General features: G+C 35.0%; 1 protein-coding gene across 1 annotated transcript in view; it reads left to right on the top strand.

Moving 5' to 3' along the window:
- The window catches only part of TRDN (triadin), a 304,890-nt gene that overhangs the window by 234,332 nt on the left and 43,844 nt on the right, over positions 1 to 26,714 (top strand). The window contains exons 22-23 of the mRNA XM_045843665.1: positions 4,258 to 4,308; positions 9,996 to 10,046. Coding sequence (XP_045699621.1) covers positions 4,258 to 4,308; positions 9,996 to 10,046 — 102 coding nt within the window. The remainder of the gene's footprint in view (positions 1 to 4,257; positions 4,309 to 9,995; positions 10,047 to 26,714) is intronic.

Genomic DNA, 26,714 nt, shown 5'->3' with positions numbered 1-26,714 from the left:
TAAGGAGAAAAATCCAAAAAGTTGATACTTTGATTTTATTTATCATGTTCACTAAAAATATCTCAAATTAGTAGGCATCTTATATCTACAAAAGAGGTAAGAAAGTCATTTTCTGACATATTTCCAAGCACTTCAGTAGAGCTGGGTGGGTAAGGGAAGTTGAAAATTTTGAGTTTGGTTCTTTACACAGCCAGGAACCTGAATTGCCTGATGATCTTGTTAGGATCTTTTAAACCTTCCAACCTCAGCATCGGGTTTTGTTTTTGTTTTTTTAATCTACCTGGACTTGACATCGACATCAAGCTAAGATGCTGTAACAGAAACATTTTTGTTAATATCTTAATGTCAATAATAATAAACTGATATTAAAGTCGACTCTTCAGAGCAACAAGTAAGAAATAATGGCCAAATCAAAGATAATATTCATTACTACTATTTCCTTAAAATAGTTTGTTTGGAGTTCAAAACATTTGTGTTTGTACCAGAGAAGATCTCCAATGCCTATTTCCTCTTACAACATCATCCATTATTTCAATCTTTTGTCTGTTTCGTAGACCTTTTTAAAATTGTAGAAGGAAACACTATTGTTATATGTACATTTGATCTGTTTTATGCTAATATTTGAAGAAAAGTCAAATACTATTTTCTATTTATTTTTTTGTGGTTATATATATTCAGGTCTTTAACTTTTAAAATCCTTGGTTTATTGAAACTGAACATTTTTTCTTAAAATGAATAATTTTATCTAGTTAATTATTTAAATTTATCTTGTGTAGCTATTTTGATAATGGTCTGCATGTTCTTGATTTTTAAACATCTGGTAATAGCTAATCAAAATTCAGAAAAATTGCTATTATCACCAACATATAATAATGTAGCTATCAATAAGGACAAATTATATGAGATTGGATTTGAAACATGGAAGTAAAATATTGTAATCCATGACTTCAGTATTTTTTAAATGCATGTATTAAAAAAAGTTTTTAACTTTCTGGTTTATTTTGCTTTCATCTAGTTTATGAAACTAAGTCAAGTCAATCTGTGTGAACAAAGTGAACAAGATTTGGGAACATCATGTTGCTGGTTATAGTAACAGTTTCCATTTACAAACAAGACTACAGATTGCTTTCCTTCTGCAACACTTGCATGTAATCTGCACTTCACCTGTGTTTCCAGCTGAGTGAGACATTGCCTTTTTGGGTATCTTGTTAACAAAGAAACACAATATATTCAAAACAAGGAACATATCTTCTTCCAAAGGCCTCACTTCACACATTTCATACCTTAATTGATGGCAGGTAATCACTCTGTAAACCAAGTAAGCGGGAGTTCTGTTTTTTAATCTGATACTCAGCTATTTAAATAATCAGATTTACTAATCCTACACTCCTTTATACTGTTAAATTTGCATTTTCTGACCAGTGAAATCCCAAACCCAGCTGGCATTTTCTCACTGAAAACCTTCCCAATTTTAAAAATAGAATTAATCATTTATCTGCTATCTCTATATCTCTAATGGAAAAGTTACATGGCACAGGGTATAATATTTTTCTATTCATTAGCTGACTATTTCATGGACTATTTCCATGTACAGACTACTCCAAAACTTAGTCATATAAAATAACAGCAGATTTTACTGAGCTCATGATTTAGAAGGTCAGGAATTCAGGAGAGATCAACGAGGTAGTTTTCACTTGAGCATCTCATATGATTTCAGTCAGGTGTAGGCTTGAACACTAGTCATCTAAAGTAACCAACTTTGGGATGTCCAGGTTGGCTTGTCTGCATGTCTAACAGTTGTTGCTAGCTGTTGGCTGGAAGCACAGCTTGAGCTGTTGACTGGACTGCCTATACAAGGTCTGTGCAGAAGGTGTCCAGCCATGTAGCATGAAAAATAGAGACATTTATTGAAAATGATGCCAAATAAAAGAAACATTGTACATAGGACAATGATGCCTCAGTCCCTTTTAAAGTAGGCACTTTGGGACCTCACACGGTTCTCCCAATTGCCATGCCATCAGCTGCCCCATCATATTTTCTTGAGTCTCATTGACAGTCTGAAATCTCTTCCTTTCACAAGCAATTTTAGTTTCCCGGAATGCCAGAAGTCACAGGTTGCCAGATCTGGGCTGTAGTGTTGAGTCACCTGGGTGATTTGATGTTTCACAAAAAGAACTCTACAGAAGATGTGAAGCATGAGTGAGGGTGTTGTCATGATGAAGCTGCCAATCACCAGTTGTCCATAGCTGTGGTCTTCTGAATTATCCAAATAGTTTCTGTGGAAGAATGTCCAAGCTTAATGCAAAATTTGATAGAGATTTGTTGCTCTACTCACTCAGTCATTTTGAATGTGAAGGCCACACAGTACACATGCTCACTCAATGGCATCTACTGCCCCTGCTGATTAGTACAATGAAGTCATCATTGTTCATGCATGCACATTCCAGCCTACTCTCCTCAGCTGCCAGGTTACATCAATATCGAGCAAACCATTCTCATTATATTAACAGTGGTTGATCTTTTTCTGGACATACTTCATATGTAACCTCTGCTGCATGGTGGTGTCAGAGTACTTACATGACACCCAGCTTCCTCAGAGCCAGAGTTCCTAGAGCAGAAGATGGAAGCTGCATGGCTTTTTTTTGTCTTAGCCTAGAAAGTCACAGCATCACTTCCATTACATTGTGTTAGTTGCAAGAGATGGGCAAAGCCCAGGCCTCCTTATTCTCTCTTCTATTCTCCTAAAATATGTTTCCTTTCCGCTTCATCTCTGTTGGTCTAATTCTTTTCCATCTTTCAAGGTCAGCCTTAATACCAACTACCATAGCCCTTCCTGATGTCATCATTCAGCTACTTTTATGGTTGAGTTCAGAGAGACATCAGTTTAAATCCCAGGTCTCCCATCTAAAGAGCTACATGACCTTGGGAAAGTTACTTAATTAATTTATGTGAAAATCAGGAATAATAACAGTGCCTGTCTACCATATAGTGTTGTTGTGAATGTTGAATGATAAAACAGAAGACATTTCCTGTGACACATAGTAAATAGACAATATTACGCATTATTGTTACCCTACCTTCTCTCCCCAAAGCCCATTGCATTTTATTGGGTTGGCCAAAGAGTTCATTTGTTTTTTATCGTAAGATGCACTTACAATAGTATCACTTAGTTGTCTCTAACTTCACTTGAAACTATTTTGTTAGATTGTATTGTGACAGCTGTCATATCAGCATGCATTTTTAAAAAAAATTTTATCAAAATTGATAAAATTTTGTGTAGCCATTTTAATATTTAAGAAGGAAGAAAATATACATTTTGAGCATATTATGCTTTACCATTTCAAGAAAGGTAAAAATGCAACTGAAATTCAAAAAAAAAATGGATTCATGCAGTGCTTGGAGAAGGTGCTATGATTGATTAAACATGTAAAAAGTGGTTTGCAAATAAGCCAGTCAGTGAAAGACAAACACCATATAATCTCACCTATAAGGGGAATCTAATGAACAAAATAAACTAATAAGCAAACTAGAACCAGAGGCTTGGAAACATCGAACAGACTGACAGTGGCCAGAGGGGCAGGGGGAGAGGGGTAATGGTGGAAGGAAGGAGAAGGGACTAATCAAAGAACATGTATGAATGACCCACAGACATGGACAACAGTGTGGGGATTGGCTATGGGAGTTGGGAGTGGGCTGGGTGGAAGAGGGCAAAGGGGAAAAGCTGGAACAGCTGTAACAGAATAACAATAAAATAAAATTTTTAAAGAAGTGGTTTGCAAAGTTTTGTGCTGGAGATTTCCCCCTGGGCCATGCTCCAAAGTCCGTTAGACCTGTTGAAGGTGATAGCAATCAAATCACAGCATTAACTGAGAAGAATCAACATTATACCACATGGGAGATAGCTAACATACTCAAAATATCCAAATCAATAAAGTTATTGGTGAAAATGAAAACTGTGTCTTTTATTTTATGGGAAAAAAACTAAATGGACTTTTTAACCAACCAAATATTTGTGCCTGTTTTGTGTTTATCATAATTTGCCCCTTCTGATAATAATTTATAAGCTTATTTTATATCTTCTGCATATTTAGTTCAGTGTTTTATGGATAACTTATCCCAGTATATATCTATATTTTGAATATTAACTCACAACCCCTTTGATTTTTTTAGGCCTCAATAAACAGACACATCAAGAAACTTACCATTTTTATCTCTATTATTCATTGTAACCTTTCCTTTTCATGATTCTTCTTGCAGAAATTAGAAAAGAAAAATCTGGGAAGACTTCTTCAGTTCTGAAGGATAAAGGTAATAGAGTCAATGCAACATAAAACAAAAAATTATTAGGAAAAATATTTGATTAGGCCCATAGTACATTAGTCATCATCTTTGCAGATGTGTGGGCCAAAATTCTACAGGTCACCCTCATGTGTTTGAAAATGTGTATTTATTTACCCATCCCACAAACACTTTCTTACATTTCACCATGACCTAAAAAGTGCTCTGATTATAGTTTCAAAAATAAAAAAGTAAAAAACAAAGAAAAAGGATTTTCCTTAAAAAATGAAAGAATAAAAAAATGTTAGAAGGTAATTAAAAAATACAGAAAGGACTGCCCTTCGTGTTCTCTGGTTTTGTCTTTACTGTCCTTTCATAAAATTATATTTCATTGCACAGTCCTTCCATGCACTAGCTAATCATTGAGAAACAAAGATGACAAAGCTAGGAAAAGGGAGGAAAACCAGGAAATTGGAGTTGTGAATTCTATTATTTTCAAAGACTTTCTTAGTCATCTTCTATTGACTTTAATATTGTCAATATTAAAGTCAATATATAGCCTTATGGCTATAAAAAGGCATGAAGTTCTTATTTAACGTTGGTATTTTTCTCTTCTGAATGGACTGACTTTATGTGGATATTATAAGAATAATGTCCTTATAAAGCATCAACTTTTCTCAATGTTCACTAAAACCCTCCCTTCTGAATTCATACACTTGTAATATGTGTAATCTTAACTATTTATCTAGCTATCTAGCTAATTAGTTAATTAAAATGTCTTCTACTTAAGCATCAAGACCCTGTGTTATTCATCTTAATTTTCATGTGGACTAACCAGTACCACATTCAGTAATTATTTTTATGAATCTAATATAAAGTAATCAAAACACATACTCCCTAGACACTGGGAATATGAGAAAAGCATAGTCCATGCCTTTCTTATACTTATAGTATCAATGACATAATTAGTTAAAATTATAAGAATCATGGAGGTATACAAGGTGCTATAAAAGAGTATAATCGAAGGTTCTAGTTAAGTCTGTGGAATCAGAGAAGGCTTTACTGAAGAAGGAATTTATATTAAATTCAAGTGAGAAAGATGAGAAGTTAGTCAAACAAAGACATGGAAATTGTTTTGGAGAAGTGCAGACACTGGGCATCTGCTCTTTGCCAGGCACAGTGAAATTGACTTTACGCATTTCACTTCAGCAAGTTGTGCTGTGTACCTCAATTTTTATAAATGTGGGAGTAGGGGTGCAGGTCAAGTTACCCAATGTTACACCATGAAGTTAGAGACAAAGGCAAGAATGAAAGTCAAGTCTGTCAGGTTTTATAGTCCATCTTTGAATTTTCACACAGATACTGCTTGCTTCTTAAAATAGCGTTCTTGTATTTGTCTTCTTCAAAGAGCCTCTGCTTTGAGTGTAGCACTCATTATGTAAGTTTGAAAATCTCTTTGGTATAGATATATTGGCTATGTAGTATAAAAAATAGTCCTCAGCTATTGGAGTGACTCTTTATTTACCACAGAGGAGTTTAGTTTATTTTTCTACAGTGGTTACCTGTACTTTGGAAGAGACTCCTTCTCATCCTTCACTCTCATTTATCTCACAATTAACAAAAAACATTTTCCTTGATTGTGTGAGAACTGTAAGTGTCACTGAAACATACTACCAGAAAAGTTCATATACATATATGTGTGTATATATGCATTTATGATTTATAAATCACAATTAGCAAAGTATAAACTTTCTCTCTTTCAAAATGTAGTATAAAAATACATTTACTTTGGTCTGCACTTATGTTACAGGAATATTTGGACCACATGTTATTGTTCGATATAAAAGCATCTCCAAAAAAAAAAAGGATAAAGTTTGGGGCCTAAATCCAAAACTACCTTGCAAGCAATAATGATTATCAAAAATCTAAACTGCTACTTAAAGACTCTACTTGTGCCAAAGCCTAAATTAGCTGGAAATTGTAGTTGTAAAACTCTGCCTTGGAAAACATTATTTGGGGGATTTAAATCCATACTGACCATGCCACTAAGTAGGTTCCTGTAATTTCTATTATTGTTGTCGTAACAGTTATGAATGCACAATTGTAAGTAATTTCCTAGTGAACACATTTTTTGTCAATGTTTAATCCTCTATTATTTGCAAGGTGTCCTCACAGTCACCTAGAAAAATCATGTATATAAAGGTTTACTGCATATTATTATTGATTTAGAGCTATTTAAAGTGTACCTCTTTTTTACTCAAGCTGCGTTAATACCCTAGAATATCTTTGTTGTACATAAATTAGATGCTATTTTAGACTAATTTAATTGCCATGTTTTCTTTATTTTATGAATATTATTTATCATTACAAGAAAGCTTTAAAATTAGCAGGATTACCTATAAGATCTTAGGGACTTTGAAAACCTCCACAGTGTTTTTGCTTCTGATTCATTTCTTTGAAGCCTCCTGCTGCTGCTGAGCTGAGGCAGAATTTGAATGTAGCAATTCCACTCTCTAAAACGCCACTTACTGCACTGGAGTCATTGTGTATTGCAAGTTATTTATATTATGCAAGTTAAGTGGCTGCCTACATGTGCCAGTTTCTCATAGATTCCACTTTGTGTACACATGAGCACCCATATTGAAGGAATGATCCAATTGTAAAACCAGGATAATCACACAAAAATCATTTGGGACAACATTTACCTGGGACACGATCACCATGAATAAATTAGGCATTTAAAAAATATCATTAGGTTTGTGTTTTTATTTAAAGTGGTGCAAAGATGATCTAGGGATGATTGTTTAAAAGGAAAAAAGGCAAAAGAAAGACATGTCTTTCTGGCTTTTGCTGGTGTTTCAGCTGCTGACTTTCCTGGGCAAGGGGACTAGCATAAGTCCTCTCAACACACTCACAAGGGCAGAGTTTCGTTTGTTTATGTGGCCATGGCCACCCAGAAACCAGACAACCCTGCCAGTCACCCCCATTATTGGTTTTGTCCCTTCTGACATCCACCTCTACACTGTATCACTACTTGCTTCTTACAGCTGGTCTGACTTATCTGAGGATGCAAGATTCATCCATGGACCAAGGAACTGCAAACCGAACTCAAACAAAGCAACAAAGAGATTAATTAATTTCTCCTCCACTAAAAATGCAATAGTAACAACACACTTAGTTTCCTCTAGTAATAGATTAGTCTGAGAGACACTGGAATTATTGTCAATTTGGGGGCACATGCCTATCTATGTGTGTTTGGCTCTAATAATAAGTGGGTGCTCAGTAATGCCTGTCTTCTTTAATATTCTATTGCTCAGGACCATGGACCTAATAATCCCCCAACTTCTTTGGTCTTCATAATGTTTTGTCTTGACCATTCCTACTAATCAAACAAAAGCAAGAGCTAAGGATGGGGAGCTATCTGAAGACTTTGAAACTGGTCCCCAGGGATCTATGTTTCCTCATGGACACTCACCCCAGGTCATTACTGCCTGTGTCTCTGGGGCAGCATAGGGAAAAGTAAAACCTGAAATCTTTTTATTTCTTTGTGAACATTTTCTCCATCCCAACCTCCTTGCCCAGATTATTTGAGGGTTCCAATTTATATCACAGTACATTAAATGTGTTTGAGACTCTAATCATAATCAAGATTCATAAGCTTTCCTGTAGCCTTCTAGACAAATGCAAAGAAACTATTGTATTTGTAAAAACAATACACACAAAAAATGTATTTCTAAAATTCATCTCCTAAAAAAACAAGAGAGATAAGTTGAAAAAAATGATTTAAATAGATCCAAACCAATAATTTAAGTATCAGGACTTTCAGATACAGAAGTCCAGAATTTCCATGTAACTTTCTCTTCACAGTTTTTGTCAGATTTGCTATCCCACTCACTTGCGTGGGTAATTAGATACTGATAGATCAGTCTGCGGACATCCTGCATTGTCCAAATCCCTGGAAGTCAAAAAGGAGACTGAGAAAAACCTGAGCTACGGGAGAGGCGATGCAGAGTACCCAGCCTGGATACAGAAGCCATTTTCCCATTAGCAAGCCTGGAAATGAAAATCACTTCTATTTCCTGAGACCTTTTTCCAAATTGAAGGTGATGGGTATGACCTTCAAATACCCTGTAAGAGTATAGTTATTATTTTGCCCCCCTTCCTTCTTTCCCCAGAAAATCAAATCCCTCTCCTGGGTTCCTCTTGCTAGGCTTTATATTTTATGACCCTGTTCCTCTCACACCAATATATACATACACTCACCCATTTAAATAAACATGCTTCATATTGAGCCCTGAAACTCCAGGGACTGGGCTCTCCCACCGTGCTGGGAATCTGCCCCCACCACCACTTCTCATTTCCCAACACATTAATTCTTTTGGCTGAGCTAGGAAAAGCAAAAGCAGTAAATGACCCCCATTTGGCTTAGAAAAAAAAGTTAATGAAGCTTTTCAGGATGTGTTTATTCAACCCATGGCTCTGGATTTCATCTTTTCATGCTGAATTATAGAAAAAGAAATTAGCTTTATTTGTAATTTGCACCATAAATAGAAACACAAACATTTCTTTTCCACCAAAACCATTTTTTAAAATTCTACAAGCATATGGATATTTAAGGGTATATCTTATCTACCTAGAAAATCTTGCTTTGAGGGACATAACTTTTTCAGTAGAACCCCTATATTCATTCTTGAGACTCTCCAAAGCCACCTGGACTCCATTAATTTTAAGTGATTGTTTGAATGTTATATCCATAGAAGTACTCAAATCATATTCTCTGAATTCTCACCCAAAATTATAATGTGGGAATGGGAAAAAAGAGATGAAAGTGTAAATTTCTTTCTTTCTTCCTTTCCCACTGTATTAAAAGTCACTTTTGTCAGCAAAATGGCTAGTGAGATTTACTGTTGCAGAGGAGGCGGGAAATGGGTTTTTGTTTTTATATAGTTTGTTGAGAACATATAATGTTTTTCAAGATATTGCCTGCATACATGTCTCAAACCCATTATATGATCAGAATCATTTTGTATTTAAACCTGGTAGAATAAATAAAGTTTTACCTGATTTACTTTAATCAAGGACCACATTTTAAAGATGTTGGTAGTTCATTGAAGAAATTATCTCTCATATTTTATTTCAGTCTTATTCTTGAGGTTTATTTGACTGAAATCTGGTGACTAAAAACCACATTTACAGAATATATGGAGGGTTTTCCATTTGGTTGTTTATTTATTTGAAAAAACATAGCCTGATAAAAATAAGTTAGTGCTGATTATAACAGTTGAGGGAAATTTTGGATGCTGAAGCCATGGAGATTTTTTAACTTTATTTTTATTGTTGACATTGTTACAGATGACCCCATTCTCCCCGTTTTGCCCACCTCCTCTCTGCTCTCATTCCCCCTTCCCACTGGCCATGTGTTTTTAAAAATTACAGATAAAATAAGTTCTTATCCATCCACGTGCCTATCCTCTTAGATGAACAAATAGATTATAACTCTTTAAACAGCTTACATTTATGTTAAATTAAAATAATCAGAGAATGGCTTATTCTTCTCCATATCGTTGTATCTTTGTCTCCGTATGATTAAAATTATTTTTGAGAGAAAACATCATTTCCACATGTTCACTTTACTGATAGATCACTGATTCCCTTGCATATGTGTTCTCAACGTTTTTTATCTTGGCTGAAAATAAATGCTCAATGTTTCTTTCCAGAGCCTGGTAAAGAGAAAGAAGTGAAGTTGCCAGCTTCCCTAAAGGAAAAAGGTAATGTGATACATGAAATGTGAAAACACATTGATCTGTCTATTGAATATTCAGTTACAGCAGAATACTATATCATTTCTTTTTAATGCTCTCCAGCTATAACTTTCATAAGCCCTCAGATGTTTTTGAGCAAAGAAAAAAAAAGGACTTGTTTCCAATGATAAAATTCTAAACTATACTATGACACAACAAAGGAAACAGCAACTATGTCAGAAATATTTAAAAAGCTTTAAAAATCCATGTTATTCTGATTTTATCAGTCTGTGGTGGGAAATTGACATTTCATAATCCCAGTGCGAATCTTATTAGGAATAACCATGGAAACCAAAGATTCAAGATAAAAAGTAATACATAAAATTTCTGTGATACCTTGCCATACTTTAAGTTTAAATATAGTAAAATCCTAAACCAATTTTATGGCTAGGAGAAACTTAGAGATAAACTCTTGTCCATTACCCTCATCTTATAAATAAATAAAATGAAGAGTAAAGAAACTCTTCAAAGTGATTGCAATTTCCAACAGAGGCAACATTAGAATTCTGGTATAAATCAAGCACCGGGTTCTTGCTCTTGCATCTTATGGTATCTCCTGTCTCCCCATTGTACTAGTCTTTGAGTGATGTGGATTCAGATATGCCATGCGTCAAGTATATCCCTCAAAACATAAGTAAATATGCTAAGTTCAATGTAATATGTTTAATTTCTAACTAATCTCAGTATATTCTAGGGGCATATAATATCATATTCAGAATTGTCTATCTTTTTGTCAAAATTAACATATTTGTGAACCTCTGAAACTGTAAAATGTATTACCATATGAATGTTAGAAATAGAACCTGTTTCTACATTTACCTTGAAGATCTTCATGAAATACTGATCAGTTGTTGCTTCACAAACCAGGCAGCGAGCTTCCTGGGTGAAATACGAAACTGGCCCTCTGTAACTGGAGGAAACTGGGAGGCTGAAGAAGGCAGGCCACTCCAGATTAGTAGGTGACAGGTTTAATAAGCAAGAGGACTTATTTAATAGGCTGGTCTTGATGGCCACAGAACAAGTAGATTTCTCCACCAGCCTGCTAGAATATTAAGTTTATATATAGACCTTAACTAGGTTTGGTCATGTAAAAACATATTTCATAGACTTTAATCATGTACCTAGTGCAGATAGTCTCATCAGCATGTTATTATCTCACAGCTGTGTCCTTGGGCAGCTTCTAACTGGGGGAAGGCAAGCAAGTATACATTCTAGGCATAGGAAAGAAAATGGGCAGCTTCCACTTGAATTCCTGGTGGAATTCAAGGGTCAAACCAGTAGTAACATCTTAATGACTTTTCCCAAAACCAATGTACAGCTTAGTAGTAAAAGTTCCAACTTACTGACATTATTTTATTTATTTAAAAAGATTTGTGGTGAACTTGCCTAAACGTGAGTTGGAGTTGTTCAAGGTATGGGAGAACTGTAGAAAGAGAAAGCTGACAGGGAATTAGTCAGAGAAATAAAGGATGCATGGAGAGTCTCCATTAGCTCATGTAGCAATGTATAAGAAACACACCCTTAAGTCATATTTTCCTAACTTTTCTGTTAATTTTAAATTAAACAAAATTGTTATGAAACACAAGAGAACAACATGTTTTTTTTCTCAGTCCACATATGAACTTGAATTTTTTAAAAGCAACATAGACTTCAAACATATTAAAACATTTAATTTTACTTTGGAAATGTATTATCATATCTAAAACTTCACCTTTACAATCATTGATGATAGTAGTTATTTTAGTGCTATAGACAATTTTATATTACTCTGGGATAATGTGCAAATTAGGATATTTGGCCTTATAGAAGATTATTATATGTTATGTTAAGTGTCTAATAAGCAGAGAAATTTTACTATATTTTCAAAGAATTAATTAATGGTGAAGACTAAACATTAATTTATTTTGAAAAAAACTCTAAATTTCTTTAATAGTATCTAATTGTTGATTGGAATGGATGTTTGCATAGCAATCTAAATTGAAACTGATGTCATTAAATAATTTAATCATACAATGATATTATAAATGCTTTGCTAATCTAAATATTAAAAATGAGGAACAGATAGTAATATTATAAATATCCACATTAAGGAAGTTCAGTTAAAAATTTCCCCCCAGAAGAGATGCATATGGACTACATATATAAATGAAAAACAATTCCTTTCCATTAAAAATACTTAGTATTCATTTGAGTGTTTGATCTTTGAAAAATATCAACCTAAGATTTCTCTCTGTCTTCTTTTATCTTTCTGTCATTGCACATCAGATGGCCACTCTAGCATTAGCCAGTTCATGGTCACAGATAATGGTGGTAGGAAAAAGAGCATTTTGAGCCCTGGCTGGCGTAACTCAGTGGATTGAGCTCCGGCTGCGAACCAAAGTGTCACAGGTTCAATTCCCAGTCAGGGCACATGCCTGGGTTGCAGGCCATGACCCCCAGCAACCACACATTGATGTTTCTCTCTCTCTCTCTCTCTCTCTTTCTCCCTCCCTTCCCTCTCTAAAAATAAATAAATAAAAAAATCTTTAAAAAAAGAAAACGAGCATTTTGGGAAAAATTTATTTTAAAAGTTACATTCTATTTCACTAATACTAAATTTTTATATTATTATGCCATTTCTTCCTAATTTTTAATGACAAGTATGAGTAGACAAATATTTCCATAAAATGTCAATTAGATGCAATAACCAGAACTATTAGTCTCAATGTTGATCTATTATTTCTTTTAGAAATTGAGGTTTCAAATAACTACATGAAAATATTTAACTAGTCTTTTTATTTTACTCTCTAACAATGATCTCTCTCACTAATGTGCTTTACAGAAGACAAGGGTGTCCACTTTGACAACTTTTATTGAACATAGTATTAGAAGTTTTAATCACCGTGATCAGACAAGAAAGAGAAATAAAAGGCATCTGAACTGGAAAGGCAGAAGTAAAGCTGTCACTGTTTGCAGATGGCATGATACTGTACATAGAAAACCCTATGGACTCTACCAAAAAACTACTCAACCTAATAAATGATTTTGGCAAATTGGTGGAATACAAAGTCAACATTCAGAAATCAAAGGCATTTTTATACACCAATAATGAAATACCAGAAACAGAAATTAGGAAAAAAATCCAATATACCATAGCAACAAGAAAAATTAAATACTTAGGAAAAAACTAACCAAGGAGGTAAAAGAGCTATACACAGAAAACAAAACAACATTGAAGAAATAAATTAAGGAAGACACAAATAAATGGAAACATATACCATGTTCATGCACTGGAAGAATTAACAGCATTAAAATGTCCATGCTACCTAAAACAATCAATAGATTCAATGCAATTCTTATCAAAATACCAATTACATATTTCACAGATAGAGAACAAATATTTCAAAAAAGGTATATAGAACCATAAATGACCCTGAAAAGCCTCAGCAGTTTTGAGAAAGAAGAACAAAGTAGGAGGGATCACAATATCTGATATCAAAATATATTACAAAGCCACTATAATCAAAACAGCCTGGTACTAGCATTAGAACAGACATGTAGATCAATGGAACAGAATAGAGAGCCCAGAAATGAACCCATGTCAATATGGTCACTTAATATTTGACAAAGGGGACAGGAACATAAAATGGAGTAAAAATAGCCTCTTCAATAAATAGTGTTGGGGGATTGGGACAAGAACATGCAAAAAATGAAACTAGATCACCAACTAACACCATATACAACAATAAACTCAAGATAGATAAAAGACTTGGTTATAAGTTGTGACATCATAAAAGTCCTAGTGGAAAACATAGGCAGGAAAATGTCAGATATCCTATTTAGCAATATTTTTATCAATACATCCCTTAGGGCAAGAGAAGGAAAAAATAAACAAATGATACTACATCAAACTAAAAGCCTTCTGCACAGCTAAAGAAAACATCAACAAAATGGAAAGAGAACCAACCATATGGGAAAACATATTTGCCAATAATACCTCAGATAAGCGTTTGATCTCCAAAATATATAAAAAATTCACACAACTCCACTCCAGGAAGACAAACAATCCAATTAAAAACGGGCAAAGGACCTACACAGATACTTCTCCAAGGAGGACATGCAGAGGGCCCACAGGCACATGAAAAAATGCTCGACATCACTAGCCATTACAGGGATACAAATTAAAACCACAATGAGACCCTTACACACCAGTCAGAATGGCCATCACTAATAAATTAACAAACAATAGGTACTCCCAAGGATGTGGAGAAAAGGGAACCCTAGTACACTATTGGTGGGAATGCAGACTGGTACAGCCACTGTGGAAAACAGTATGGAATTTCCTCAGAAAACCAAAAATGAAACTGCCTTTTGATCCAGCAATCCCACTGGTGGGATTATACTCTAAGAATCCCGAATCGCTAATTCAAAAGAAGCTATGCACCCAAATGTTCATAGCAGCCTAATTTATGATAGCAAAGTGCTGAAACAGCCTAAATGCCCATCAGTAAACGCATGGATCAAAAAACTGTGATACATTTACACAATGGAATACTACACAGGAGAAAGAAAGAAGGAGCTCCTACCCTTCACAACAGCATGGATGGAACTGGAGAGCATTATGCTAAGTGAAATAAGCTATGTGGTAAAAGACAAATACCATATGATTGTATCTATAAGTGGAACCTATTCAACAAAACAAACAAATGAACAAAATAGAACCAGAGACTTGGAAATAAAGAACAAACTGATGGTAACCAGAGGGGATGAGGTTTTTTTCATAATATTTTTATTATATTTAGTAGGAATGAAGGAAAGTTACAGATAATTTGTTGATTTAAAAAGATTAGTATTCTAAAGTATAAAATGTTAGTACATGCCTTTACAAATTCATGGTTACTCATTTCCTAAAAAATAGTTTAAGTAAAAAATTGTGCCAGTATCACTAGCACTTTCACTCTAAGCAGCAGCCTACAGCCTAAAAATTTTTCAGCTGTGCCCATCACACCAAAATGCAAAGCTGATCAATTAAAAAAGACTGTGTGTTGGTAAGAAAAGTGATTGCAAGAATTTTCTCTGTAATCATTAACTTTACAAAATTAATGTATCCATGCACTGTGAATTTTTACTTCCTGTCTCCAAAACAAATGTGCAATGTTAGTATATGCACAACTATATGTCTATGGAACTTATGGACAATGGTTAATACAAAACCCTCCATCACTTTTGTAATGTCCTTTCCATTTAAGTCTTCACTGAAAGGGGCAGAGCAGAGTGAGGAAATGAGTCACAGTCACTCTGCATGTTCACTGTACTTGTCCCTCCAGGATGCCTTATGCAGATATTCTAATATGCTTTTCTTCTTGCAGGGAATTTTTAAAAATATCCTAATAAAGCTTTCTATGTTTCCTGTTCACTTAAATAATTTAAATGTATTATCTTTCATATGAGGTCATCTATTATTTTTACATCTTTGAACCAGATATAGAGTTATCCTCACTTAAACCTCTCCCCTTTTATTAATTCAATTGATTATTCTCACTTCAAGTTAAAGAAAATGAATGCTGGTGCACATGGAAACAAATAAGAAAGAGACTAGTTAAAGAGTGACTCTGCCTTGGTAAAGGAAAACCAAAGAATGTCTGCTTATTTACCTGGGCAAGTGATTTTTGCGGAGCTTTCTGAACACATTGAATGGTTTAACATCAACTGGCTCATTACTGGAAATATATCCAACCAGCTATCCTGCCATCTTTAAATAACATCACAGGATCTTCTCTGCCTGACTATTTTTGTGCAACCTATACTATGTTCAGCCCCCTTCATTTATTTCTTACTTATTTCAATGTGTACTCTTCATGTTGATGCTTCAGGGAAGGAAAGAATAATGAGGCACATATAGTGATTCATAGAAGAAAGAGCAGATAAGGGTGAGTGACACTATCAGATCTGAGATACATCGTATTTAGCATGTACAAGAGACAAAGGATCACGAAAATGAAATGATGACAGATGAGACAGGAAAAATGTATGCATTTATTCTGTACTGCAAAGAGAGAATAATGCCCTCTGGATCATTTTGTGCTTTTATTGTCCACTTTGTCCATTCAGCAAACTTTCTTTGGGAGCATGAATGTCCTAGGGGGAATCTTGCCAAGGAAGGGCTGCAGATTCAGGATTTAGGTGTAAAGCACTGAGTCATGAATTAAGTGCTTGCATTACAAAACTAGAGGCATTTTAGAATTATAGCTATAGACGTTTATAGGGTGTGATTGTTTTTGGTTGTTGGTCCAATGGGCATCAAAGGTGAGAGAGAAAGAGGAAAACAGACATGTAGAAAATGTATGTGGGCGAGGAGTGTTTGTGTGTGTGTATATGTTATGGAAAAAGTACTGAGCTCAGTAGATTGAGACTCTAGCTTCAGCTTTAAAATAACCAGCTAAAAACTAGTTAATCCACTTAGCTACTCGGGATGGTTGCATCTGATAGTTGTATAGATAGTGCCAACAAATAAATATAAAAATAAGAAGATAATGTGCAGAAATGTCGAGCATCTGGTGCATAGGTTTAATGTGCTTTTAATGTGCACTATCCTTGACACACACTCTATACCCAGTAAGTATCCCAACCATGATATCAGCTTTTCTGCTATTTAAGGGAAGAAAAACTACAATGTACCAGAACCTTTTTGTTAATCAAAATATAGTTCTTTACATCAAATGAAAACTACAAGGCTTAGGAAAGTTGCTAAATAAGAGGAAGGACTAGGAAACATGTAAATATAGTCAACTATCACATTGGTTGGATGGTATCATGAGTATCTGTTATATAGATTATAGAATTATATATTTATCCTATACTGACATAAATTAAAATGCAGAATTTCTAGATAAAAGCCATTGTCTTAGAACAATAAAATATAAAAACACTTCATTCTATTAATTGTTTATATTATACTAAATTTAAGCCAATTTAATTTTTTATAAAATTAATAGTAATAAGTATTAATAGAAACGTTAAACAGTTTGAAATGGCAAAGTTAACCACCAGGTGGAGCTCCATGAATTGAGCGTCAGTAGTTGAAAATAAAAAATTCAGTTTTTATTAATTTCCTTATTTTAAATACTTAGATATTTTATTCAAGACCATTAAAGATCAGATGCCAGATTATTTGATTAGTATTAAACTATTTTAGGATATGGATTTTAAAATCAAAGTTTTTTTTTGCTGAAATTACTTTATAATTTACCAGTAATACATGTTCCATTCTATATTGATAAAACTGTAACTGTAATTGAAATACAGAACATATGAGAAAAATCTATAAAATCTTCCTGTTAAACTACTTAGTACTATATTTATTGAATGCTTATTTTTTTCTTTTTTGCTTGTTTGTATGCGTGGATATATGTTATGTTTTACCCCAGAACCTGAAAGTAAAAAAGATGAAAAGACATCCAAAGCAGGTAAGAACATTTTGTAAGCCCTACAGAGTTATAAATAAGGCTGGCTTTATACTTAGGGCTGGGTGAAGCCTTGAGATGCCCAAAACACTGGAAAATACTGGTGGACCCTCCCCATATATTTTAAATGTAATCAGTACTAACTTGACATTTGGACTAAAATAAAATAGATCCTGTGTTTTCTGGTAGATTTTGGATAAGTTCATCAAAGTGCTGGAACTGTGATCATATACTGTTCCTTATTTATCTAACAGACAATTGAATACTTTATAAATTGCTAAGAGGACAGTATGAATTTCAGAGTCTCTAGCCAGGTTATAACAAATGCCTAAGACTTATCCTTATGATTGATTGAACTTTGTGAAATCTCCTATATTTGATTATTTTTACCTCAAAAACAGTGGTTTTACATGGTTTAACCTGAAAGATACAGCCATTTTGTTTCCCATTAATTAAGTATGCAGAGTTTTTGGAAAGGTAATCTCTTGTCTTATAGTTCATTAACTTGAAAACTGGAATACTTTTTTTAAAAGACTTTATAAAAAGCAGACTTTGTGAGGGAGAAGTCAAGAGATTAGCTGTGTACTCTTAAGACAGGTGTTAGAAGAAGAAACTTCATAAGAAGAGCACAATGAAGAAAAGAAAAACTAAAAATATTGAGAGAAATTCCAATTAATTACAATCTCTCTAGGCTCAAGCCTATTCCAAATATTTTATACCTTTTCAAGACATTTATGTCTATATTTATATAAGAGGAAGCCATATCTCTATCTCTCAGAAAGTGAAAGTAATACTGCATACATGTAGGCACTTATAACATTGGTTTTAAATATTTGCATATACTTATTTTCACAAATTTTAACCTCCATTAAGTAATTCCTATTTCATCTTTCTATATATATATATGTTAAATACTAATCTGAGTTATTACCATACCTTCTCTTAACCATACTGCCAACATATGAAAGGGAATGGCTTGTATTTTTTATTTTTAGTGAATAAATGATCTTTATAAGTGATTTTATATAATCTGAAAACATTAATTTTCTGGAAGAAAAGTGGGAAAATTAACAATTTTAAACTGTAAGAAAAATTCATAGTAGAGATAAAATGACATATGGAATCTTTACATTGAAAGTTATAATTGAGCTTTAGACATATCTGCGGAAGTGGAAAAATTTCCCTATTTTTAGCTCTCTTCCTGGTGAGAGTGAAAGCTTGCTGATCAAATAAAAGGTGCATCGTTACTCCTTATTATCAGCATATTGTGTTTTAGGCTTTATTTTACTGTTGGCATATAATGGGAAAAGTGATATACTATGCACTATAAATTTCCTATAATTAGTTTACATTAAACATTTATAAATATTTTATGTTATAATTATTTTCAATTTCCAAAAAGTCCTCAGTAGTGGAACACTTGATTAGAAAATATGATCAATCAACAATTTATTGAAAATATATATTATGCTAATATCACTGCCATATGTCCAGAATTGTGCTTGGTGTACAAAATTTACAATCAAGATGTAAGAGATTGTTTCAATTCCAAGAGAGTATAATCAGGGGCATAGAGGTGAACTACTGAAAGGTAGATACAAGACAACTCATTACATTAGGAGTCCAGAGAATAGAGCCATTCCTGTAGTCTGTGGCAGTCAGTGGGAACTTCAGGGAGATAATGGACTTAACTGGGATTTTAGAAATCTGTAAGAACACCTGAGTCAGGGAGATGGTTATAAAGGATGATGGAAGCAGCACTGGCTTTACACTAGAAATGAAAGAATTTCACTCTCTTTGTCACATGCTAGGAATGTGTCTTTCCTTAAATTATTTAATGTTTCTGAGCTTCAGTTTCCTCATCTATTGAATGAAGACCCTCATAGTCACCTAGCAGGATTGTTATAAGAAACAGAGTCGATGCTTGCCATTTGGTTCAGTTCAGTAAATGGTAGCTCTACATTAGGAGTTAATCCAGAGGCAGGAATGAGTGTTAAATTAGCAGGGGGTTGTAAGGGGAGGACCAGGGACCAGACTGGATTCCAGGGGCCACATGAAAAACAGAAGATAGTAAGACTTCAGCTGTGGTGTGTGGCCATATGAAGGTGGTTATGAAAATCCAGGGAAGGGGAATTATAGGAGGCCCAAGTGACAAAGTTTAGATTCCTAGAACATGAATGGGAAAAAGTGGTGTCATAAGTCTTATAATAGTATGCAGGGTGAAATCCTATAGAAATAACATTGAATCCGGGATTTAAACCAGGAATCTTTTATAGTAATCTCAATACTATAAAATAAATGTTGGAAAAAATGGTACAGAGAGGAAGCAGTGAAGAAGTGAATTTTGTTTACTTTCAAAATTATTTACAGTCATGAATAATATTCAATGTGGAATTATCAGGAATTAAGTTTTTAAAAAATCACAGAAATTTGCAACCATTTAAAATGCTAACATCATCTTGTTATATGCTCTTTCAGTTATATAAATATATATGCTTTAAAAACATAATCATACTCTCTGTATGATGCTATCACTGCATTAGTAATTGCCATGCTGTTTCACAGGAAAAGAGTAGAGACTGGGTGACATTAACTATACACAACTCCAAGGTCTTAAGTATGAGAGAATGGAGAAAGTGATCAAATGCAGAAGTCGCAAAGGAAAGAGGTGGTGTGTGTGGATTCTCATGGGACATCCCCATAGAAGTATTCTAGAGACACTAGGAAGTTGGGGATACTCACTTTGAATCCTCAAACAGATTCTGTATCCATAAGTTTAGAGTTTTCAAGTAGAAGCCATGAAAAAAGGGAGAATTTTTTTGTTTGTTTGTTTTTAGAAAAAGGAACATGGAGGCGGAAGAGAAGGGAATTAAGGGCAGCTTCTTGGAAAAGATACAGAACTGGTGAAGAGAAGGAAAGTGTGTCACCTGGGAGATGAGGAAATATAGTGTATCAGCATCCCAAAGTGAAACACTTTCAAGAAAAACTGAAGAAGTCAGCAGTAACAATGCCTGAGAAAGGTCAAGGGACATGGTGGCAGAGAAAAAGCCATTATATCTGACAAAAGCCTGTCTCTCTGTGACCTTTTGGAGAGTATTTTCAGTAGAGTGGTAGAGGTAGAAACCAGTTAACAGAACTTAACAGAGAATTTATTCATAATAAGCAGAGGCAGAGCAGAAACTATTTTTTTCAGGGGTTTGTTGTTAAAGGGGACAACATATTATCTCCCCGCTGGTGGAACCAATGAGAGATATTTGTTCTTTTCAGGTGTGTGATGGAGTGCCATTCTCCACCAAGAGGAGGAGCAGGAAATCCAGAGGGGCATATTAATGAAGAGAGAACTGCCCCAAATATGGGACGTGTTGGGGTACACACTGCAGATGGAGGGAATTAGCTTAATTATGAGGAATAAAAATTTCCCCTGAGCTTTGAGAGCATAATGAAAGGATAAATTAAATTAGAGCTTAGTGTATAATAGGAGGCTTCTACTGAGGGATCTTTTCTCCTAAATTCCTTTCTGCAAAAATGACCATTAACATGTTTGATGACAGAGTCCAGGAATGCTTTTTTTGTTCATACTATGTTGACCCTTAGGCAATACTTGACCACATTCACCATCTGTTATTTCTCAAAAATTTTTAAAAATAAACCTTTTTTGGCAAAAAAGGAATAACTTAAATCTACACTGTTAAAAATAAAACAAAAAAAAGATGACTACATTTTTAAATACTGGAAGAACATTACAATAATTATTTATTTTTGATAGATGATACTATTAACCACTGAATTCTTTTTTTTTACTCTGGCCCCAGTGAAAATGATGACAAATAGGACATGAATTGCATTAGGTAATTGGAGAATAGCTAAGTGTTCTTTTCAGGAAGCAATGGACATTAATTATAAGTGGTATTATAATTAAAAATGCAAATAGGCATAATAAATAATAAGCAATAATTTATGTTTTCATTTTCTAATTAATGTTTTTAAACAAACTCTTCAGAGTTCTATACCTATCTTTCTAGCTGCCTAATCAACATCTTCACATGGTTATTCTGCTCACATCTCATTTTGTTTAGAATTGAACTCCACATCTCTTCCATTGTCTTTTTCTTTTGTGCCTTATCTCAGAAAATAGAATTCAAGACTCACCCTTCAGTTATGTTACTTAAACTTCTGAGTCATTTATAGCTTCTCCTCTTTCACAGTCCAGTGACCATATAGGTGCCAAGTATGCATCTCCCAAGTTTGTTCTCTCCTTTTTTATTTTTATCTCCTAGTGAGACCTCAGTTCTAGTTTTCATTTTTCATTCATTTCATCTGCCTGAAAAAATACACAACTCATGACCTAATTGACCACCTTGTTTCCATTTCCTCTTCAAGCTCTACCAGAAGCCCGCGCTGGTTGGTTTTCCCAAATGTCTGTCCACAGGAAGCAGAGCTAGTTCATTGCCCCTGACATACTTCTTCACCCTCTCCCAGTCGTCTAATTCTCCACCGTTGCTCCTCCCCACATAGATATTTTTAAAAGATTGTCAGTTCTATGCATTTTGTTTTCTATTCAGTGTTTTTCGATTATTTTCCTTTTACTTTAAGCCCACAACTAAAGCATCTTACTTATTTACCTTGCCTGCAGTCCTGGCAGTTTACTTTCTCAAGTACTGTTCTTCAGCCATAAACACACACCTCGACTTATCCAACCTTGGCCTGTTTGTACTCTTTTCCTCAAACATACCCTGTGGTGTCTCTGTTGGATGAATGGGTTTTTTCTAAGCTTGTGTCTAAGTTCCTATATTATATTTGCTGCGAGCTTCGTAGTCCTCTCTAATTTCTGGGACAGAATGTCACTCAAAAGCCACCATAGCCACAACAGGTCAACAAAATTATTTGTATGAAAAGAAAAACACTGTCTAGTAACTTTCTTAAATTTATTTTTGACATGTGTCTTGGTTTTGAGGTACAGCACATACAGAGGCAGTTTTTTAATATAAAAGATAAATGGAAGGAGTGTGGTATAGAAGGAAGAACTCTAGGACAATAAATATGGAGTGATGACAACAAACTATTGAAGTTCTGAGACTTTATCTATACAACAGAGTGAACACTAATATGTTTCATGCTAATATAACAAGCTTATTGTGAGAATCATGTTATATAATGTACTCAAAAGTGTTTTTAAAGAACTATAAAAACAGAAAAAAAATGCTATCTTCTATACCCTTTCTATTCCAAGCATGGTACACAAAACAACATAAATGTAGAACCTTAGGTCTCATTAAGAACTGATGAATTAGAATTTGGATTCAGCAAGATCACCAAGTTAAGAGTATAGACATTAAAAATTGAGAAATATACTTATGGCCAAGATGGAGGCATAGGGGAACACACTGTGCCTCCTGGCACAACCAAAATAAGGACAACAACAATTTAGAAACAAAATAACAACCAGAACTGATAGAAAATTGATTTGAATGGAATTTGGACAACCAAGAAGTTAAAATAGACCTGTTCATCCAGACTGGTCAGAGGGGCAGAGTCGGGCAGCCAGGTGGAGAGGGGTCACATGGCATAAAGAACGTTGGGACTGGGTGCATAAGACCACAGCGGGTGGACCCTGACTGTGCAAGCGGCGGCTGGCAGACCCTGGCCGAGGGGTGGCAATAGGTAGACCCAGAGAGGCGACGATTGTGAAACAAGGCACTGCTCACAACCCAGGATTCCAGCACCAGGAAATAGAGCCTTGGGGCACTGATTGAAAACACCTGTGGGGGTTGAGGTGAAGGGAGAGACTCCCAGCCTCACAGGAGAGGTCGCTGGAAAGACCAACGGGTTGCACAAGCCCACCCACGTGGGAATCAGCACCAGAAAGGTCCAGTTTGCTCAGGGGAATTGGTGGAAAGGACTGAAATCAGCAGAGAGTGGAGCAAGTGCCATTGTTCCCTCTCAGACCCTGTCCCCACATACAGCGTCACAACTCACTAACTGGGTTGCTCTGCCCTAGTGAAACCTAAGGCTCCACCCCTCATACGTAACAGGTGCAACAAGACCAAAAAAAAAAAAGAGGGTGGGGGTTCAGACAGAAGAACAAATGAAAGCCCCAGATCCCATCCTTTTAAGTGACTGATAGCCAACCTATCAGATGCACAGTTCAAAACACTGGTGAGCAATTCTGCTCACAGAATTGGTTGATTTTGGTCACAAATTAGATGGAAAAATGAAGGCTACCATAAGTTAAATGAAGACAAAGTACAGGGAACCAACAGTGAGGGAATGAAATCTGGGTCTCACATGAATGGAGTGGACCAGGAGGAAGAAAGAATCAGTCAAACAGAAAAGAATGAAGAAATAAGATTTCAAAAAATGAGGAGAGGCTTAGGAACCTCTGGGACATCTTTAAACATTCCAACATCTGAATTATAGGGGTACAAGAAGGGGAAGAGGAAGGGCAACAAGTGGAAAACTCATTTGAACAAATAGTAAAGGAGAACTTCCCCAATCTGGCAAAGGAAATAGAGTTCCAGGAAGTCCAGGAAGCTCAGAGAGTCCCAAAGAAGTTGAACCCAAGGAAGAACACACCAAGGCACATCGTAATTACATTAGCCAAGGTAAAAATGAAGGAGAGAATCCTAGAAGCAGCAAAAGATAAGACGACAGTAACCTACAAAGGAGTTCCCATCAGACTGTCAGCTGATTCTCAAAAGAGATCTTGCAGGCAAGAAGGGGCTGGAAAGAACTATTCCAAGTCATGAAAGGCAAGAACCTACATCCCAGATTGCTCTATCCAGCAAAGCTTTCATTTAGAATGGAAGGGCAGACACAGTGCTTCTCAGATAAGGTCAAGTTAAAGGAATTCGTCATCACCAAGCCCTTATTATATGAAATGTTAAAGGGACTTATCTGAAAAAAAGAAGATAAAAAACATGTATAGTAAAATAACAGCAAACTCATATTACTAACAACCACACCTAAGACAAAAACAAACTAGGCAAAAAACTAGAGCAGGAACAGAACCACAGAAATAGAGAACACATGGAGGGTTAGCAACAGGGGAGTGGGAGGAGGAGAGAAGGGGGAAAGGTACAGAGAATAAGTAGCATAGATGGTAGGTAGAAAATAGACAGGGGGAAGGTAAGAATAGTATGGGAAATGTAGAAGTTAAAGAACTGATGACACATGAAAATGAACTAGACGGGGGGAATGTGGGTGGGGGATGGTATGCAGGGTGGAGGGAGTGGAGGGGAGGTAATGGGACAGCTGTAATAGCATAATCAATAAAATATTTTTAAAAATTGAGAAGTATTCCTATAAAACCCATAGACATCTAATACTGCCCTTATCTTCAGGAGAGAATAACATCAAGCCTCTCTCTCACCACCTTGGCTAGTTTAATGTGGACATATATTTTTGAATGATTGCTTTCTAACTAGCAGAGTGGCCCTCACACTCACCAAGTACTGGTTTGCACTGTCCTTCCACTACCTCACTGGATGTGTGATTTCTGGACTTTGTTCATCCCAACAATTATGGAGGAAAGAACCATTGTTTTCTCCTGACAGCACAGGCAAATGAACCCTGGGCTTCCCCATGCATTCATTTGAGCTTAAAAGGAAGAAATAAACACATGTTTTGCTAGAAGAACATGTGTGTCAAGGGTAAAATATCTTTATATTTTATCAACTGTCTAAGCTGTTCACATAAAGGGTGAATGACTTAGCAAAAAAACAACTATGGCTTATATTAGTTAAGAAACTTCTAACTTGTTACTTTATTCAACTTGTGTGTCATTATAGAGAATAAATACATTGTGATATCTGTTTTAAAATTACCATAGGGATTTTCTGTAAGAGAAATATATATAAATTTTATTAACTGGATCTTTTATCAGAGTAGACAGATAGGAGGTTGTCAAGGTACGCTTTATGTCTTTGCCTCTGTCTCTCTTACATACACACTTTAAGTATAAAGTACTTAAATACTTTATACACTTCTTTAAATTAACGAGAAAATATGAACTATGCAAGACTTCTATAAATTATAAAAATAATTAAATCTCCAATTATGATGGAATCAATGGCTAAATTTAGTTCAATACGTATTTATTGAATTCCTATCATGTATTAAGTATTTCATTGGATTTTAGGGATGTAAAGCTAGCAAATTTTAACTCTCAAGAAATATATTGTATGAAGGCAGAAATCATTAAATAAAGCAGTAATATCAACAAAAATGGAATAAGCAATTAAAATCAAACAAACAAGAAAGGTTGTGCATAGTGTGCTTTGCAAACATAGAGGAAAGTTATATTGCTACAGGCCTTTGGTTCAGGGAAAAATTCCAAGGGCAGAAAACGCAGGAGTGGGCTTAGAGAAGGGTTAATAGGCAGGTGAAGAAAGCCGGAAGAGCGTGTTCCAGGCAGAGAGAAGCACATGCCACAGCTGGAGGCAGGGAACAGTGAGGAGCCCTGGGTGCTACAAGGACTTCACCTTCAGGGCAACATAAAGTACGAACGGATGATTGGAGTAGGTGTGGCTAGGAGGCACCAGCAACAGAAAACTATGACTTCCAAAATAAGTGCTATGTCCTGCTATTAATGGAAATTGAAAGCAATTAAGTTTTTGAGAAAAATAAGGTAAGAGCTTAAATTAGAATTACAAGTTGTTCATTTGGACTAATCACAGAAATTGAAAATAAAAAGGTTGGTGATAGCTTCAGGAAATTACTTTTCTGACAGTTGAGACTATTGCACCAAAACTCTGGAGTTACTAGAAAATCTTTGTAAAACATTAATAGGAAGAAAAGAAAAAGAGCCATTAAAGAAGTATTTAAGAAGTAAAATTGTTGTAATTTGGAGGGAGGATAAGAAAAATTCACATAACTCCTGGGATCCTGTCTTGGAAGAGTAAGAATGCAGACAGTAGTGTCATATACTGTGATTGGAATTTCAAAAAAAAGTTGCATTTAGAAAAAGAAAGCTGTATCTATCATGTAAATTTTTGATATATTTATAAATTTGTGTTAAGCAATTATTATATGCTAGGCAATATGTTAAGTACAAAAACATGTTGGTACATGCAGTCAAGTTCCTGCTCTCTTAGAGTTTGTAATCTAATTGGGGTTGGGTGGGGGAGAGACATTTGGAATTAGGAGTACCTATAGGATATACATTTAGGTATGTTTATTGGGCACCCAGTGAGAA

Source organism: Phyllostomus hastatus, unplaced genomic scaffold (assembly GCF_019186645.2).
Source record: "Phyllostomus hastatus isolate PE091 unplaced genomic scaffold, TTU_PhHast_1.1 phas_contig_40, whole genome shotgun sequence".
Taxonomy (NCBI): Eukaryota; Metazoa; Chordata; class Mammalia; order Chiroptera; family Phyllostomidae; genus Phyllostomus; species Phyllostomus hastatus.
This window is presented reverse-complemented; position numbering and strand designations above follow the sequence as displayed.